General features: G+C 31.8%; 2 protein-coding genes across 2 annotated transcripts in view; one reads left to right on the forward strand and one right to left on the reverse strand.

Annotated features, from left to right (window-relative positions):
- Positions 1-20,522, reverse strand: part of LOC119602805 (alpha-protein kinase 1-like) — an 83,127-nt gene that overhangs the window by 25,649 nt on the left and 36,956 nt on the right. The window lies entirely within an intron of this gene.
- LOC119602804 (heterogeneous nuclear ribonucleoprotein A0) lies at positions 17,839-18,378 on the forward strand. The gene has a single exon (XM_037954525.1). It carries the CDS (start codon positions 17,839-17,841, stop codon positions 18,376-18,378), a length of 540 nt encoding a protein of 179 aa, XP_037810453.1.

Consider the following 20,522-nt stretch of genomic DNA (forward strand, 5'->3'; position numbering starts at 1 on the left):
CCTGAGAAAATGATCTTTTTTTTTAAAATGTCACTGAGGCCACAAATCTTTGGGGCCTATAAGTAAAAAAGTGCATGACTTTGGGCAAAACTGGAAGACACGGGTCTTCTTATTTTTGGTCTTTTATCATATAGTGGTGTACGTATATGGTTATTCATCCATGACTTAAAAAATTACACACAGTGTATGTGAAGACTAATAGATCTGTGGAAAGTACATTTTATAGGGGCAACTAGAAATCTTAAATTTGCAAATTTTTTCTTTTAATATATTTTTTTCTAAAATCGAAATTTGAAATTATATAGTAGAAAAATAAGCTATTTTCGAGTTCTTTTTAATTCTTATATTATTAAGCCCACATTAGTTTTCTTGCACCTATTCTTTCTATTTTGGAAAATTCAGTTGTTTACTGGGTTATTTGTATTTTGTACCCAACAGTTCGACAATAAGCCAATGCATCCGTAAAAGTAATTTCCACTAATGTCTAACCGCCTTCTTGAACCTTATTCGTAACTCCTTATAGGGTCAATTATTATCAACGTTTTCTTTGTACTGCAGAGCGAAGACAACTGCCACACTTCTACGCAAAGAAATATTCACTTTACCAACTCCAAGTAATCTAGAGAGTAGACATTTTTATTTCGGAAAGCAGTTATTAGATATGCAATAATTAATCTAATGCAGAGTCATCGAAATACTGTGTAATTATTATCTAAAAAGATTAAATCTTGCCAGGAAAACTTTAAAAAACTAGTCGCCTAGCTAGTTCTGTAGCTAGTGGTAAACCGAAACTGTAGGGACTTACAAATATACGTAATGTACAAAAATACATACATACATATTATGTATGTATACATGTTCTTTTGCATATGAATCATGATGACATCTTTTTTATACATCATGTGGTTATGTAATAAACTAGTTACTTTTACTTTCATTTGTATCCTTTAAAGTAGTGTATGATGTTATTTTATTAGCTGACATTATCTCTTAGCTTGAGATGGCTTCTTCTAAATGTTTGCTTCTACTTTAAATTCAGGTTCAAATGGATTAAAGCACAAAGTTTGTCATTTCATAACAGTGGCTTTCCTATTTTTACTCGAGATTTTTATTACTATAAATTTTTATTTGAAAGATGGTAATGTTTCAAGACCTCTCTAAATTATTGCCATCCTATTGTTTAAACGTATTCGAACATGTTTTAAGTCAAATAAAAAAATATGAAGAAAATTTTCCTTATAACAAACAACTCTTAACAACATTTTGCTTCGGGGCCCTTTGTTACTTTAGTCATGATTTTGGTTTAAGACTCACTTTAAATTTAATATTTAAAATTAATTTTGAGTACAATACAACAAATAAAATAAATACATAAAATACACTACAAAAGTACTTGTATTACATACGATAATATATAGAAGTAATATGTACATATATACATATGTATACATATGTATATGCATTTATGTACATGTAACGGAAATATGCAAGTATGAATGTAGACTTTAATATTAAAACAAAGGAATCGATGTCAAAGACAACCATCCATCTATCCAACATTTTCGTTTTCGTTAGGCTGTGTGACTTGGCTGTGGTGGAGGTTGCTTTAATTCCTCTGTGAGGTGGGAACTCCTTCCACTAAGCCCCCATAAATTGATAAAGAAAAGCTTCTTGAGTTTTGAGAAGAAGGGTACTTTTTGTTTTATGATTGCAAAAAATCTTTGATGTTATTTGTGATAAATAATATTTCATATTGTTTTTTTCTCTACACCATTTTGTAAATGATATAGAAATTTGTAAAATAGGAAATTTTGAAAAAAATTTAAAAAAGTTCCATTTGAACTTCCATACTTTCGGGAATTAAGGGAAATTGGGAATTAAGTAATAATAATTCCACAGGTTGTTGGTAGTGTTCTATTCTATTGGTAACTAACTAACTAACTACTAACTAACTAACTAACTAACTAACTAACTAACTAACTAACTACTAACTAACTAACTAACTAACTAACTAACTAACTAACTAACTACTAACTAACTAACTAACTAACTAACTAACTAACTAACTAACTAACTAACTACTAACTAACTAACTAACTAACTAACTAACTAACTAACTAACTAACTAACTAACTAACTAACTAACTAACTAACTAACTAACTAACTAACTAACTAACTAACTAACTAACTAACTAACTAACTAACTAACTAACTAACTAACTACTAACTAACTAACTAACTAACTAACTAACTAACTAACTAACTAACTAACTAACTAACTAACTAACTAACTAACTAACTAACTAACTAACTAACTAACTAACTACTAACTAACTAACTAACTAACTAACTAACTAACTAACTAACTAACTAACTAACTAACTAACTAACTAACTAACTAACTAACTACTAACTAACTAACTAACTAACTAACTAACTAACTAACTAACTAACTAACTAACTAACTAACTAACTAACTAACTAACTAACTAACTAACTAACTAACTACTAACTAACTAACTAACTAACTAACTAACTAACTACTAACTAACTAACTAACTAACTAACTAACTAACTAACTAACTAACTAACTAACTAACTAACTACTAACTAACTAACTAACTAACTAACTACCTAACTAACTAACTAACTAACTAACTAACTAACTAACTAACTAACTAACTAACTAACTAACTAACTAACTAACTAACTAACTAACTAACTAACTACTAACTAACTAACTAACTAACTAACTAACTACTAACTACTAACTAACTAACTACTAACTAACTAACTAACTAACTAACTAACTAACTAACGAACTAACATAACTAACTAACTAACTAACTAACTAACTAACTAACTAAACTAACTAACTAACTAACTAACTAACTAACTAACTAACTAATACTAACTACTAACTAACTAACTAACTAACTAACTACTAACTAACTAACTAACTAACTAACTAACTAACTAACTACTAACTAACTAACTAACTAACTAACTAACTAACTACTAACTACTAACTAACTAACTAACTAACTAACTAACTAACTAACTAACTAACTAACTAACTAACTAACTAACTAACTAACTAACTACTAACTAACTAACTAACTTAACTAACTACTAACTAACTAACTAACTAACTAACTAACTAACTAACTAACTAACTAACTACTAACTAACTAACTAACTAACTAACTAACTAACTAACTAACTACTAACTAACTAACTAACTAACTAACTAACTAACTAACTAACTAACTAACTAAACTAACTAACTAACTAACTAACTAACTAACTAACTAACTACTAACTACCTAACTACTAACTAACTAACTAACTAACTAACTAACTAACTAACTAACTAACTACTAACTAACTAACTAACTAACTAACTAACTAACTAACTAACTAACTAAATACAATATTTATATTTTTTACTTAATTTAGAAGTTTTCTAATTTAATTTAAGAACATCCCAGTGGAAATGGTGTAGTTGTTTGCTTTGTAGAAATTTTCACTCGTTTATTTGAGTTTTTTTGTTTGTTTGTCTTGTTGGTTATTGCTTTTCAATCTCTTTTGGAATAAATGGTAAATGATGAGAAAATTTAATTGCAGTTATATGTAAACATATTAAAGTGCTATTTAAATTTTTTTTAGAAAACTTTACAAATCTCTAATTTAAATTGAGAAATTATTTTTCTTAAGAAAATACTTTCGGAAGTTTTTGTTCTACAAATGTAAAGAGGACAGAAGCTGGACAGCTACAAGTGCTGCATTTAAAGGTCTTTGCTATATTTATAGTCTAATATGTATAAAGTTTTATAAAATCATGTTTTATAACACTAATATGTATATGTAAATGTTAATGACCTGCCTAAAGAGCCGAAATCTTGCCATAAAAAAATTTAAAAAAAAATTTTAAAGAGAATAATTTAAAGCCTTTTTCTTATGTTTCAAAAAAAAAATATATATTTCATGACTTTCAAAAACAAAGCTCTTTGATATTCAAACTGTTTAAAATTTCTTTGTAATGACAATGACTTCGCCTCTATCTTTAGTTTATTACAGCAATGAACTTTTAATTTATGTACGAATACACATAAACTTTCTTAACTTACTAAGAAAATCTTCTTAATGCTTTTCTTTTGCGGAAGTGAAAACTTTTTTTTGCGAAATGACTACTGCTTCAAAAAGAAACTCTTTAAATTTTTGTACCAAGTTTGCCGAAAAAAGAAAAACAAATTAGAGAAAATATAATGAAACTGAAATATTTATATGCTCTGATATGCTACTGACAATATGAGAGTATAATAGTAATACATGTTCGGATACGTAGGCACGTACACATACATAGAAAGTTTTTTTTTTTTTTTTAAGGTGGCCACCCAAACAGGAAGTTTATCTAGAGTATTTAAATGTTTGTATTGCATCTAACTAACCAAACGTCAATTCATATATCCAAACATCTATCCATCTAACCAATCTTTCATATGTACATCCATCCATCCTTCCTTTCATAAACACGACCACACACATACATTAAACAAGTAAAGTAAAAACAAATATTAGTCCTATATGTATATATACAACATAACTGCTCACACGTACGATATACATATGTACATTAGGGAGCTTTCCAACTAATAGCAACAAGTACTAGTAAATGTACCTTTCACATCAAAATAGACCAAATCGATTAAAGGCCATGTGTTAGAGGCATTATTTTATGAAATTGGTCTCTCTGGGTTACCGTTAACTTTAGAAATCAAATCCATATGATGCCCGAAAGATGGGAAACTTTCATTTTTATAGGTTTATTAATAGCAAATCCTTAAAAGTACTATAAAAAGTACCAAAGCACCAAAATGTACTATTTTCTTTACTATTCTGTACCCTTTCTAATGGAACTATTTAGTTAAAGATATATCTACAGGTAAACAAAATTTTGGCCCAAATGATGAAGTATCAAAACTGCTTTTTTAAATTTTTGCTTCCCAATAATGGGGCCATCCTAAATTTCATAAATACATAGGTTAAGTGTATAACGGGGACTTCAAAATGTGGCTTCCGATAGGTTAGTGTTCTAGTCTGGTAGACCGGAGGTGGTGGATTCGATTCCCACCTGAGACACTGGTTAAGGAGCGCACAACAGGCCCGATAGAGGCCTAGGTGTATTTCTTCGGATTTGATGTATATACATCCTCCTTTCAAACTAACTAACTCAAAATTGTTTACTTTTACATTGTTATCAAATTCAAGTCTAAATTTCTTCTATTAAGACAAATTTCAGAAGGACAAAATCAATCTGCGACATTACCAAGAGCAGAGCATCACCAGTTCTTTTTCAATAAACACCTCTTTTTGCAAAACACTCTCGTCATAGCTATCATACTGCAAACTTTTTTTGATGAAAAGTTTTACCTACTAAACAATTTCATTTCATTTTTGTTGCTGTTGTTTTTTTTTTCTACACAACATTTTGCCCCTGATGCGTTCAAAAAATTGCAGTAGTTAGATGAAAACGTAAGTACGGGTAAGTAAGTAATGTTAAAATTGTTCATCCTACACATTTTTGCTGCAGGGTTGCAAAATTTTTCCCTTTAACAAATTGCAGCAGTAGCTACAAATCATCAACAGCAACTACATCTTCATCATCGGCAGCAGCATCACCTCTCTCTCTTCCTCTCTACTTGTACAATAATCAAATCTGGGGAAAAAAAGTTTTACTTTAAGTACTTGAAAACAATAGAGTTTGGAATTTTATAAAACTTTTCTGATGGTACGTTAAAGTGCTGCAGCAAAAAGATTTTTGTAGTTTTTTTCTTGTAATATCGGCTTGTCGGTTGGTTGTGGAATGTGTTAAAGATATTAAAGATAAGTTTATTCTTTCTTTCTTGGTTTATTTTTTTCCTGCTTTTTTCTTGTTGGTCCATAACTTTCCTTCTCTTTTTAAAGAAGTTAAATATCATTATTTAGCAATTAGGCAATTAAAATTTATTATTGTTATATCAGCAGAATAAATGGAATTATTTATGGGGATTGGCTTGCTGTTTCGTAACAATAAAGGGGGTAAGTTTTAGTCAAATATATAAATTTAAATATTTAAACTGGTAAATTGAATTGGTAAAATTAAAAGCAAAGCAAAATATTTTGAAAAGTTTCAAGGGGTTTAGTAACAGTATTTTTTTCAAGAAACATAAGCTTCTTAAAAATTAAAGTAATGTTAAGAAAAATTTGTTTTAATAATATAATTTAGTGGGCAAGGAATTATTGAAGTAATTTTGACAAGTGTGTATCTAATTTTCCGTAACATTGAGGAAATATAGATATCAAGGAAAAATAGAGAGTCCCAGGGAAACTTAAAGGGGACCTGACACAACGGAGTAGAAGATCACAACTGGCGTGGAATAACTTTGCTAAGCATAGTAGACAAGATCTTGACCCAATGCTGAGGAGACAACAAGCTGATTTTCGCCATAATATATCGAGCATTGACCATATTACCTCTCTGAGAATAATTGTGAATCAATCAGTTGACTTTGAGAAGGCATTCGACACGGTGTTATATGGAAAGCTCTTCAATGTAAGGGGTAACTGATACAGTTGATCAAAAGTCTTTACGCAGAGGCAAATTGCCGAATACTTCACGAAGGCTTGCTGTCGCATAAAATAATAAGGTTGGATATGGTCATGAGTAACGTAATTGCAGAAAATCTTGGTATTATTTAGGGCTTCCAGAAACAATTAGGAGACTATGAATATACAAACGATAAATATCTACTGTCGAATAGCTACTGAGGTATGTCCGAAAAGCCCAGAGGTACTTGGCTTGGATAGTTAGTTAGTTTGAATGGAGGATATATATAAAATCCGGCGAAATATATCGAGGCTGTTATCGGGCTTTTTGTGCGCTCCTTAACCAGTGAATAGGACAAAACACCACCGGTATACCAGACTAGAATACTTAACTACTGCAGGCCACATCCGGAGGCTTAAAAATCAACATCAGCAAAGTGAAAGTTTTGAGAATTCATATGGAGAACATTCTTGATAAATAATGAAATTCTGGAAGATGTAGATTTATTCCGCTGTCTTGGTTCTATTGCTACGACACTGGAGGTTCCAGCGTAGATTTTTTTTATAATCCGGAAATCATCAATAATTTTACGCCATGTCAAGATAAATGTTTTGAAATCTTATGTAAAATCAGTTTTGTTATATGGTTGCGAGTCTTGAAATGCGGAACAGCCATCCGTACAAACGTTATTTATAGATGCCTTTGGAAATGTTGCGAATTTGTTGGGCCCAAACATAATAAGACTACCAGAATATAGACTAGACTATAGACTGTAATATAGACTACGCTATAGACTAGACTATAGACTAGACTATAGACTAGACTATAGACTAGACTATAGACTAGACTATAGACTAGACTATAGACTAGACTATAGACTAGACTATAGACTAGAACTATAGACTAGACTATAGACTAGACTATAGACTAGACTATAGACTAGACATAGACGAGACTATAGACTAGACTATAGACTAGACTATAGACTAGACTAAGACTAGACTATAGACTAGACTATAGACTAGACTGATAGACTAGACTATAGACTAGACTATAGACTAGACTATAGACAGACTAGACTAGATAGACTAGACTATAGACTAGACTATAGACTAGACTATAGACTAGACTATAACTAGACTATAGACTAGACTATAGACTAGACTATAGACTAGACTATAGACTAGACTATAGACTAGACTATAGACTAGACTATAGACTAGACTATAGACTAGACTATAGACTAGACTATAGACTAGACTATAGACTAGACTATAGACTAGACTATAGACTAGACTATAGACTAGACTATAGACTAGACTATAGACTAGACTATAGACTAGACTATAGACTAGACTATAGACTAGACTATAGACTAGACTATAGACTAGACTATAGACTAGACTATAGACTAGACTATAGACTAGACTATAGACTAGACTATAGACTAGACTATAGACTAGACTATAGACTAGACTATAGACTAGACTATAGACTAGACTATAGACTAGACTATAGACTAGACTATAGACTAGACTATAGACTAGACTATAGACTAGACTATAGACTAGACTAGACTATAGACTAGACTAGACTATAGACTAGACTAGACTAGACTATAGACTAGACTAGACTATAGACTAGACTAGACTATAGACTAGACTATAGACTAGACTATAGACTAGACTATAGACTAGACTATAGACTAGACTATAGACTAGACTATAGACTAGACTATAGACTAGACTATAGACTAGACTATAGACTAGACTATACTAGACTATAGACTACTATAGACTAGACTATAGACTAGACTATAGACTAGACTATAGACTAGACTATAGACTAGACTATAGACTAGACTATAGACTAGACTATAGACTAGACTATAGACTAGACTATAGACTAGACTATAGACTAGACTATAGACTAGACTATAGACTAGACTATAGACTAGACTATAGACTAGACTATAGACTAGACTATAGACTAGACTATAGACTAGACTATAGACTAGACTATAGACTAGACTATAGACTAGACTATAGACTAGACTATAGACTAGACTATAGACTAGACTATAGACTAGACTATAGACTAGACTATAGACTAGACTATAGACTAGACTATAGACTAGACTATAGACTAGACTATAGACTAGACTATAGACTAGACTATAGACTAGACTATAGACTAGACTATAGACTAGACTATATACTAGACTATAGACTAGACTATAGACTAGACTATAGACTAGACTATAGACTAGACTATAGACTAGACTAGACTAGACTATAGACTAGACTATAGACTAGACTATAGACTAGACTATAGACTAGACTATAGACTAGACTATAGACTAGACTATAGACTAGACTATAGACTAGACTAGACTATAGACTAGACTATAGACTAGACTATAGACTAGACTATAGACTAGACTATAGACTAGACTATAGACTAGACTATAGACTAGACTATAGACTAGACTATAGACTAGACTATAGACTAGACTATAGACTAGACTATAGACTAGACTATAGACTAGACTATAGACTAGACTATAGACTAGACTATAGACTAGACTATAGACTAGACTATAGACTAGACTATAGACTAGACTATAGACTAGACTATAGACTAGACTATAGACTAGACTATAGACTAGACTATAGACTAGACTATAGACTAGACTATAGACTAGACTATAGACTAGACTATAGACTAGACTATAGACTAGACTATAGACTAGACATAGACTAGACTATAGACTAGACTAGACTAGACTATAGACTAGACTATAGACTAGACTATAGACTAGACTATACTAGACTATAGACTAGACTATAGACTAGACTATAGACTATACATAGACTAGACTATAGACTAGACTATAGACTAGACTATAGACTAGACTATAGACTAGACTATAGACTAGACTATAGACTAGACTATAGACTAGACTATAGACTAGACTATAGACTAGACTATAGACTAGACTATAGACTAGACTATAGACTAGACTATAGACTAGACTATAGACTAGACTATAGACTAGACTATAGACTAGACTATAGACTAGACTATAGACTAGACTATAGACTAGATAGACTATAGACTAGACTATAGACTAGACTAGACTAGACTATAGACTAGACTATAGACTAGACTATAGACTAGACTATAGACTAGACTATAGACTAGACTATAGACTAGACTATAGACTAGACTATAGACTAGACTATAGACTAGACTAGACTATAGACTAGACTATAGACTAGACTATAGACTAGACTATAGACTAGACTATAGACTAGACTATAGACTAGATTATAGACCGACTATAGACTAGATTATAGACTAGACCATAGACTAGACTATAGACTAGACTATAGAAAAACATTTTTTTTCAAAAGGGTCTTCGGTTCCCTACCAGCTATAGAATATTTTGATATTAGAACAAAAAAATTCTACAATCTTTTGGAAATGAATGGAAATAATTCAGTAATTTTCAGCTTATCTCGAAAAAAATATTAAAAGCTGTAAAGTGCTTAAAAAATGTATGATTTGTAAAATAAGACACGATTATTTATAATTAATACTCCGTAGGACGCGGCTTGAAAAACCTTTCAATAAATATCATAAATTCTAGACATTTCACTCTTATCTTGCTTACACTTACTTTGCAATTAATTAAATCCCACTTTTTTCTAAATTTATGTAAAATTTTAAAACACCTCTTACACAAACCTTTCAAAGCTCGCTCTCTCACATAGAGATAAATTTTTCCATAAATTTTGAATCCTTTTTGTACAATTTAGATTATTTGACAACGTCGGTTCATTTGGTTATAATTTATTTATTTTTCATGCCACAAAACGCCACAAACAGCTAACACATGTTGCTCCATTGCGCAAAAAAAACAAAAACAATGTTGTAATTGTTGTACATTCAATCATAAATTTCATTTAATATTTTTGCTTTTAGTAACAACATCTTACCGCTCAACCGCAAATAAAAACAAACACTCAGTCATTCAGCAGTATAACGATTTGAACAGATTGTCTGTGTGTATGTATGTTTTGTTTTTGGAGGGGTATTTGTTTATTTTACATAAAAACCACATTTAGAAAAAAAGTGTCATTTTAACCATGAAATTACCATAAGATTTGTCAGTATTATAACCAAGTTAAAATGATAACATGAAAATCTACACCAGAGTCATCAGACGGACAGACAACCAAACACTTCTTCTAGCCGCTTTAAGCCAACAACACTGCTTGTTGTTCATTCACATAAAATCCAGTAACATGGGTGACCACACAGTGAAATGTGTATGACAGTTTACTACATAAGCAGCAGTGTACTTACTAAGTCGTGTATTGGTTGGCGTTTTTTTTTTTTTGTTCAACTCCTCTTCTTGGGACAGAATTGGATTGGACATTATTTGTATACAAGATGTGTGGATGGCTTAAATACAATGTTCTTCTAACAACAACAACAGCAACAACATGTGTCACTTGAATATCAAACATTTAAAACTGACAAATAAAATATATGAAATTATGTATGTATATTCTGCCTCATTTTTTGCCTTTAAGGCTGCTGGCAGTAAGTGGTAGAAGTCAGTTTGTTTCTTAAATGTGGTACCGTATCATAAATTTTCTTTTTCAACTTTGTGTTTCACTGCTTTTCATGACCACCAGCCACCATTATTATGATTGTTGCAAAAATTTATCTTGTATTTTATTTTATATGTTTTATGTGTGTAATTAAGAAAAATTTTAATTTGTTTGTCCTTTTTTTCGTTTTTTTATTTTATTTGCAATGTATTTTCCAAATGATTAAAGTTTTGCTGTGGAACCTTATCAAAAACGAAATCTTTATTTGCTTATTTAAGACTTATGAAGCATAAATAAATTTTAAAAATTTTATAAAAAGTTAATGAAGTATAAATTAAACTATATAACAAATAAGTGTATGGGTATTAAAACTAATAACATTAAAAGATAAACGCCATTTTTAGATTGATTTTAATTTAAGTTGCCATTTTAAATATTCTAGTCTATAGTCTAGTCTATAGTCTAGTCTATAGTCTAGTCTATAGTCTAGTCTATAGTCTAGTCTATAGTCTAGTCTATAGTCTAGTCTAGTCTATAGTCTAGTCTATAGTCTAGTCTATAGTCTAGTCTATAGTCTAGTCTATAGTCTAGTCTATAGTCTAGTCTATAGTCTAGTCTATAGTCTAGTCTATAGTCTAGTCTATAGTCTAGTCTATAGTCTAGTCTATAGTCTAGTCTATAGTCTAGTCTATAGTCTAGTCTATAGTCTAGTCTATAGTCTAGTCTATAGTCTAGTCTATAGTCTAGTCTATAGTCTAGTCTATAGTCTAGTCTATAGTCTAGTCTATAGTCTAGTCTATAGTCTAGTCTATAGTCTAGTCTATAGTCTAGTCTATAGTCTAGTCTATAGTCTAGTCTATAGTCTAGTCTATAGTCTAGTCTATAGTCTAGTCTACAGTCTATAGTCTAGTCTATAGTCTAGTCTATAGTCTAGTCTATAGTCTAGTCTATAGTCTAGTCTATAGTCTAGTCTATAGTCTAGTCTATAGTCTAGTCTATAGTCTAGTCTACAGTCTATAGTCTAGTCTATAGTCTAGTCTATAGTCTAGTCTATAGTCTAGTCTATAGTCTAGTCTATAGTCTAGTCTATAGTCTAGTCTATAGTCTAGTCTATAGTCTAGTCTATAGTCTAGTATATAGTCTAGTCTATAGTCTAGTCTATAGTCTAGTCTATAGTCTAGTCTATAGTCTAGTCTATAGTCTAGTCTATAGTCTAGTCTATAGTCTAGTCTATAGTCTAGTCTATAGTCTAGTCTATAGTCTAGTCTATAGTCTAGTCTATAGTCTAGTCTATAGTCTAGTCTACAGTCTAGTCTATAGTCTAGTCTATAGTCTAGTCTATAGTCTAGTCTATAGTCTAGTCTATAGTCTAGTCTATAGTCTAGTCTATAGTCTAGTCTATAGTCTAGTCTATAGTCTAGTCTATAGTCTAGTCTTAGTCTATAGTCTAGTCTATATTCTAGTCTATAGTCTAGTCTATAGTCTAGTCTATAGTCTAGTCTATAGTCTAGTCTATAGTCTAGTCTATAGTCTAGTCTATAGTCTAGTCTATAGTCTAGTCTATAGTCTAGTCTATAGTCTAGTCTATAGTCTAGTCTATAGTCTAGTCTATAGTCTAGTCTATAGTCTAGTCTATAGTCTAGTCTATAGTCTAGTCTATAGTCTAGTCTATAGTCTAGTCTATAGTCTAGTCTATAGTCTAGTCTATAGTCTAGTCTATAGTCTAGTCTATAGTCTAGTCTATAGTCTAGTCTATAGTCTAGTCTATAGTCTAGTCTATAGTCTAGTCTATAGTCTAGTCTATAGTCTAGTCTATAGTCTAGTCTATAGTCTAGTCTATAGTCTAGTCTATAGTCTAGTCTATAGTCTAGTCTATAGTCTAGTCTATAGTCTAGTCTATAGTCTAGTCTATAGTCTAGTCTATAGTCTAGTCTATAGTCTAGTCTACAGTCTATAGTCTAGTCTATAGTCTAGTCTACAGTCTATAGTCTAGTCTATAGTCTAGTCTATAGTCTAGTCTATAGTCTAGTCTATAGTCTAGTCTATAGTCTAGTCTATAGTCTAGTCTATAGTCTAGTCTACAGTCTATAGTCTAGTCTATAGTCTAGTCTATAGTCTAGTCTATAGTCTAGTCTATAGTCTAGTCTATAGTCTAGTCTATAGTCTAGTCTATAGTCTAGTCTATAGTCTAGTCTATAGTCTAGTCTATAGTCTAGTCTATAGTCTAGTATATAGTCTAGTCTATAGTCTAGTCTATAGTCTAGTCTATAGTCTAGTCTATAGTCTAGTATATAGTCTAGTCTATAGTCTAGTCTATAGTCTAGTCTATAGTCTAGTCTGTAGTCTAGTCTATAGTCTAGTCTATAGTCTAGTCTATAGTCTAGTCTATAGTCTAGTCTATAGTCTAATCTATAGTCTAGTCTATAGTCTAGTCTATAGTCTAGTCTATTAGTTGTTTACATTATTTTTCCTTAATTTTAATTTTTTCCGATCCGAACGATTTGAACTTAACTAATTTCGGGGTAAGTTGGATGTTGCTCTCGACTTTTTACTAAAGTTCACTTTTGATAAAATTTTATAAAACTACGTATTTAAATGATTGTGATTTTAAATATTATTTAAAAATGTGGTAAAATCTAGAAAATTACTTTATTTCCCATAAATCCATCAACTTCCTAAATACCGCTTGCTTATACTTTATCATTTGAATTTGTAATGGTTACTCCACTTTAAGTCTAACCATACGGCTACTAAATACCTAATTTTTAACTAAAACCTCATTAATTAAAAATAATAATTTAAAACTAAAGTGCCAAATAACAAGTATTAAAAATTTGGCGAAACATTAAACGTTATTTTTTCATAAAATAAAGTGTAATTGTTGCGTGTCTAAATAAAATTTCATAATTATGTTAATACAACTAATTGTGTTAAAAATATATTAATTTCTTTGCAAAAAATCCTAATTAAGTTTAATTTTCAAAACATGCCAACCAACGTATAACACACCATTTACGGTTTGCCAGTTAAATTGTTGCCACCTTTTCTGAGTTAAAACGGAAGTACTCACTTAGTTTTAGCTTTAGTTTATGCAAAATTAATAAAATTTCTTATAATAATAATTAATAATATGCATATTTTGATGCATATTCATTCATACATTATCAAATATTTGTGTGTTACTATAAACAGTTTGTAATTGTTATTAATATGAATATTATTAATAATTATAATAATAATGATGAGTTTGTTGATAATAATAATGTTAGCAAAATGTCTGTGTAAATGAATGTATGAATGAGTGTGTGTGTTTAGTTGACTGGGAAGGAAGGAAGTTTGTGGAAGTATAACTTTATCATTTCACTAGTGCATAACGATATTTTTTCGCTTTTTTTTGTTGTTGGGGAAAAATGTGCAGTAATTATTATTACTTTGTATGTATTCGTTCGTTTGCGTGTGTAATACAGTAAATATTTTACTATGACGATGAGTTGAGGGCTCAAATAGCTCGTGCCTTTAGTTTTTGTTTCTTCTTCAATTTTTTTGCCACACAACATACAATGTTGGGAATTGATATGGAAATGAAGTTACGATTGTTGGGAAGTACGCCATGTAGCAAATGTTAAATGTTTTGGATACTAAACAAGTAATACCTTTTAATTCATAATTAGATCAATAAGATCCCGTCTGTTCACTTTCTTTGACCCAAAGACCATCTGTTATGAAAATGGCTAAAATCGGCCTTGATTTAAGGTATATTTTATAGTATAATTTCTGATATGATTGCATATTTTTGATATCCGGGAAAGACATTTATATTGACGCTAATTGAAAACATAGACAAATCTCAGCCGTTTTCAATGGAATTCGTTCTTGGCCTAAAAATGTCATGGGTATTCAATGGGTATTGTCCAAAAAAAGTCTGATTTTTAAATCAGAATTACTTCGCCACTGGGAGTCAATATCAGTGCTCAGCTTAATAGCGCTAATAGTGACCGGAGATTGTGAACGGGACTTTATACCGGTCACTATGGACTTAGATGCCACCAGCACATTCTTGGCAACAATGTGACGTCAGCCACTATGGCCTCTCAGAGCGAGTATTCTAGAAGGCGCATTTATATCGCCTAATTAAATATTCAATCTCTCACCGTCTAGAACATTAAGATTCATACGAGAACTTAATCTCCAATGGTGAACCAAAGGGCTGCAAAAGATCCCAATTTAGGTCATAATGCTATGTGCTATCAATTAATTAATCAATCAATCAAATGTACATTAGAGTGTCCCGAGCAATGCCCCCGGGGACGTGTTATTTTGACGAAAGACCCTCATCTTGGTGTTATTACAATCTCGGGAATAGTCTGCCGGGACTATAAACTGGTGATGATCAGGTGAATCCTCGACATTTTCTTGATACCTTGGTACCGTGGGAACCGGTAACCCGCAGAGTTTCGGACATCGTCTTGTCCCTTTGGGATAGCCACCACGTGGCTGTGGTTTCAACCCAAATTCACGGGAAGAGAATGTCGGTTAAAAACATCAATCTTTAAGGTAAAGTCTATAATTCGCGAAATGTTCGGTGCTGTTACCAAGACAGAGGAGTGACTGTGGAACTAAGCGTTGGATGTAGATTAAGTGTGTCGGATGTTGTTATCTATCAGTATGTCCAATGAATGAGAAGTTCTAATTCATGGTGATGGTGATGGATGAAAGTGATACCATTGAATTTTCCATCCTTGTCCAGGTATGTTCAGAGTTTACTCTTTTCATACAAGATTTACCACAAGATGTCGAAGTGCTTTACGTGAGTACCTGGCGTGTAGCCCTACCCCACGGTGGTACTTTTTCAACCACTGGGTGAGTATCAAGTAAACAACTCACCACTGCCCCTTTGTGTTTGTTACACGCAGGTCGCAATTTTTGTACATGGATATGCCGGTCCATGTACAAGCACTTTGCTCAAGTACTCGAGCTATCTAATCTCTTGCCAAAGTAGGAAATACAGGTATCATGAGCAAGCTCAATCTACCCCGACATAATGTCGCCCAACCACACTACTAAGGCTCTGTTGATTCGGCAACAGCACCTAGGGGACGTAATTGGTAGTCCGAAAAACACCGTGTATCAGTCTTTTAACCAAGCACCCCCTTCCTGCGATTTAGGTTTAAACCACAGCCAATACGTGGATCCCGAAGGAAACTCAACCAACTGACCAGCCAGGACAAGTCCTGTGGGCAACTGGCCACCCGTAGTACCAGATTATGGTAACATGCCCCCGGGGGGAAGATTTACCACAATGTGATCTCTGTGAGTAAGAACAAGTCCTCGGCATATTTGATGGATTCGTATTTTGGTCTAAGAATACGTCTTTATATGCTATTGCCGACTCCACAGAAGCCATCTCATCTGCGTGGTTGTAAACGGATGTGATGTAAAGCAGTTAGACATCTTGTTCCTATCAATTCGTATTAATGTACAGAACACGAGAAAAATATATATATTTTTTGAAATGGGCCTTAGTTCCCTAACTGCTATTGAAAATTTTGATCTGTTAAATATGTTTCAAAAAACGTTTGCAATATTTTCGAAATGGATCTAAAAAATTTCGTAATTTTTCGTATGACATCCTTGTCTCCTTTGTGTTTACATGAAAATACATCCCTGATCAATGATCTATTTTCTAAAAATGAAGAGAGCTATACGACTGTCAAATTTTCCAGCTGTATTTTATCTCAATGTGTGATGGTTTCATTACATATTATGTTTGGACATTCCCATGCGTATTCTTCTACACAAAATTTTGACAGATCATATTACTTGCGAGCTCGTGTGAAGAGGGCTTAAGGAGTATCAAAGAAGGTCAATGTTGACTTTCCTTTTGGGTGCAAACTTTATTTTTGAATCGATTTTACTCTAGTAAAATAACAAGGTATCATTCCCCTGTTTTCTGCCACTACTCTTGTTAAGTTTGTTCAATAAAGTAAACAACAGCAAAAACTATGAAAATATTAAATAAATGAGATGCAATTTTGCAAATTTTTTTAAGATCATCATTGAAAGTCATGAAAGTGGTAAATAAAAAAAACCAAACAAAAGGAAAATAAAGAAAAAACAGATACTACTCTTGCAAAAAAAAATTCCCCCACAAATAACGCCCAATAATAATTAATTAAACGAGAAATAAACAATTTGCTTAAATCAACTAGATCCAGGTAATGATGTATATTGTATAAATGAAAACATAATTACTTAATTAGAAACCAACCAACACTAGGTATTTTGCATTTGCATTTTGTTGTGCATTTCAATTTACAAAATAGCAAAATCATATAAAACCCAACAAATAAAACGAATCGCAGACAGTTGAACGCTTTTAGGGGCCAGAGTAACGTTTAAGGATAAAACAAAACTAAAAAAATACGCTAAAACAAAATAAATAACCATAACGAAATGCTTAAAGTGTGTGTGTATAAATAAAGACATATTTCCTATTTAAAAACAAAAACTAATAAACAATTTCGTTTTTATTAAACTAAATATTACAGATTCACCACTTTAGTCTGGCCAGCGCTAAATTAAAAGTGATAAAAGTTTTTCTCTTAGTTATCGTTTATTCCTCACTCATGCCCACCTGTCTTCTAAAGAGTCGAGTGGTGCATGGCAAACGTTTTGTCATACATGTGCCCGTAAAGATAAGAACCCATCATCACACGCACACCGTCTACACTCATGTGCATGATAAAACCCACAGTGGCAGTGCGGGTAAAGCTTCCAAACAAACTATTTATAAAATAATGGGCTACTCAACACATCATACGGGTTTAGCAGCAGGAGGTGCTGGTGTTGCTGGCGGTATGGGAGGTGTTAAATCACATCAACATCGTCACCATCATGGTCATGGGCTTGGTTATCGTCATAATCGTGGTGGCAGCGACAATGGTTATGGCGAAATTAATTATGACGATTTTATAAATTGCGATGAAGCTTTACCTCAAACTACTGGAATTGGTGGAGGGGGAGGAGGAGGAGGAGGAGGTGGTGGTGTTGTTGCCCCTAGTCCTGGCGGCGATATGATATTTAATCATTTTTCAAGACAAGATGAAGAAGATTATCCAGATTTAGAAGCTTTTATAGACGATGAGATTGGTGATGAATGGGAATAAGTTAAGTTTTAGCTGTATTATTAAATGTATTTATAGGATAAGTAGAGTTCAAATAAAATACATAGTTTTAAGAGTAGTGTATGTATAGGTTTTTAAATCACCTGTCAAAATTTGATTAAAAGTTCAGAATTTCCAATGAATTTTAAAAGAAAAAAAAAAAAACACACACAAGTTTAAAATGACAGTCACGATGATTCATAGTATAATATAATATATAATATTTTCTATAGTCTGGGTTATAGTATTATCTAGGGTCTGGACTATAGTATAATCTATAGTCTGGGGTTTGGTATAATCTATTGTATGAACTATGGTTTATAGTGTATAGTATAATCTATAGTCTAGTCTATAATCTATAATCTGGACTATAGTATAGTCTATACTATAGTTTATTGACTATGCTATGCTACAATCTACATACATATACCATATAGTGTAGTATAATGTATAGTGTGGGATATAATATTACCTATAGTCTGGACTATAGTATTTTCTATGGACTATAGTATGTATTATCTATAGTCCAGATTATAGAAAGTATTATCTATATTATAATCTATAGTACACAGAGAAAAGGAAATATGCACACCTGGTACCAAATTGACACCAAAGAGTTTATAATTTTTCAATAACATCCGTTGTCAAAATATATACATACGTACAACACCATGTAATGTTATAAACGCAACGTTGTCAACATTGCAAAAAATCCTTGGTCGAAATCTAAATTTTATACACATCCGTTGTCTAAATGTTAACAAACGTGGTAAGCTCACTATTAGAAACGGATTGTTTGTCAATTAGACAACGGATGTGTATAAAATTTACATTTCGACAACGAATTGTTGCAATGTTGTCGTACGTATGTATATACTTTGACAACGGATGGCATTGAAAAATTATAAACAGTTTGGTGTCAATTTGGTACCAGACGTGTATATTTCTTTTTCCCTCTGTGTATGTCCAGATGATAATAGTATACTTTGGTATAAAGCTTACGCTATAAGTAAATCACTACAGTAATTTTCGGAAGTGGACTTTATAATGAGCTGACCATCATAATATTTTGCATGATATTTGCTAACTTTTGTAGAAATACCAACTGTTTCAAAGGTGATTTCCGGAGTTTCAGGAATTTTAGATTTTCAAGGAGTCTAGGGATCTATATGTATACTTTTCGTCTTTTTATGAAAAGTCGATTTTTCTACTTTTTTCATTTAATTAAAAGTCGACTTTTAAACTTTTAGACTTTTCGACTTTTAGTATTTTATGAATAGTCGACTTTTCGACTTTTTTCGATTTTTTCCGTCTTTTCGACTATTTTCGACTCTTCGACTTATTTCCGATTTTTTACGACTTTTGCACTATTTCCGACTTTTGGAATATTTTCGACTTTTTGACTTTTTCCTTCTATCTTCAACTTTTTCCGACTTTTTTCGACTTTTTTTGACTATTTTCGACTTTTTGACTTATTTTCGACTTTTGAACTATTTTCGACTTTTTGACTATTTTTAACTTTTTACGACTTTTCGACTTTTATTTACAAAGTCGACTTTTTTCATAGACGATAGTCGAGTTACAGACATTTTTGGAAGAAAATAGTCTACTTCGACTTTTTTCAACAAAAAGTCGATTGTTCGATTATTCGAAAGTCGATTTATAGAACCCTATTACTGACTTGAATCAAATACGAGCGGCACTTTACAGAATTCTTTAAGTCGATATTTAACCATAAAATGAATGTCTGAAGCTTTAAAAAAGAACAGCATATCTTTTAAGAGCAAATACGAATAAAGCTAAATTTGGATACCCTGTTCCGATGTGAAGTTTATGTCAGAGAGAGAGAGAGCAATTTGTAGCGATGAAAACGAAATAGTAATCGGATGGGGCAAGATCTGGATATATATATTCAAGGTCTCTCGGTTTTAATCATTTCTCTACTTTTGAATGCTGCTCTCAAATTTTCTGAAATTCCTGCTTGAGTAGCTCCCAAGGGTTTTGTAAGCTCTGGTTGACTTTGACAACAATCTACATAGAGTTATGCCTTCAGACCTGATTCATATTTTCCATATCAAATCAGTACTTTCTCTCTCAAGTAGAAACCGATGGAACATATTCATCAAAAGCTTTGATGAGGGTAAAGG

Source organism: Lucilia sericata, unplaced genomic scaffold (assembly GCF_015586225.1).
Source record: "Lucilia sericata isolate MDLA Ls3-8-SP2 unplaced genomic scaffold, ASM1558622v1 Contig000254F_arrow, whole genome shotgun sequence".
Taxonomy (NCBI): Eukaryota; Metazoa; Arthropoda; class Insecta; order Diptera; family Calliphoridae; genus Lucilia; species Lucilia sericata.

What these genes read in the sequence shown, in the direction of transcription:
- LOC119602804 (XM_037954525.1), top strand. Translation starts at nt 17,839, where the DNA reads ATGCCCACCTGTCTTCTAAAGAGTCGAGTGGTGCATGGCAAACGTTTT.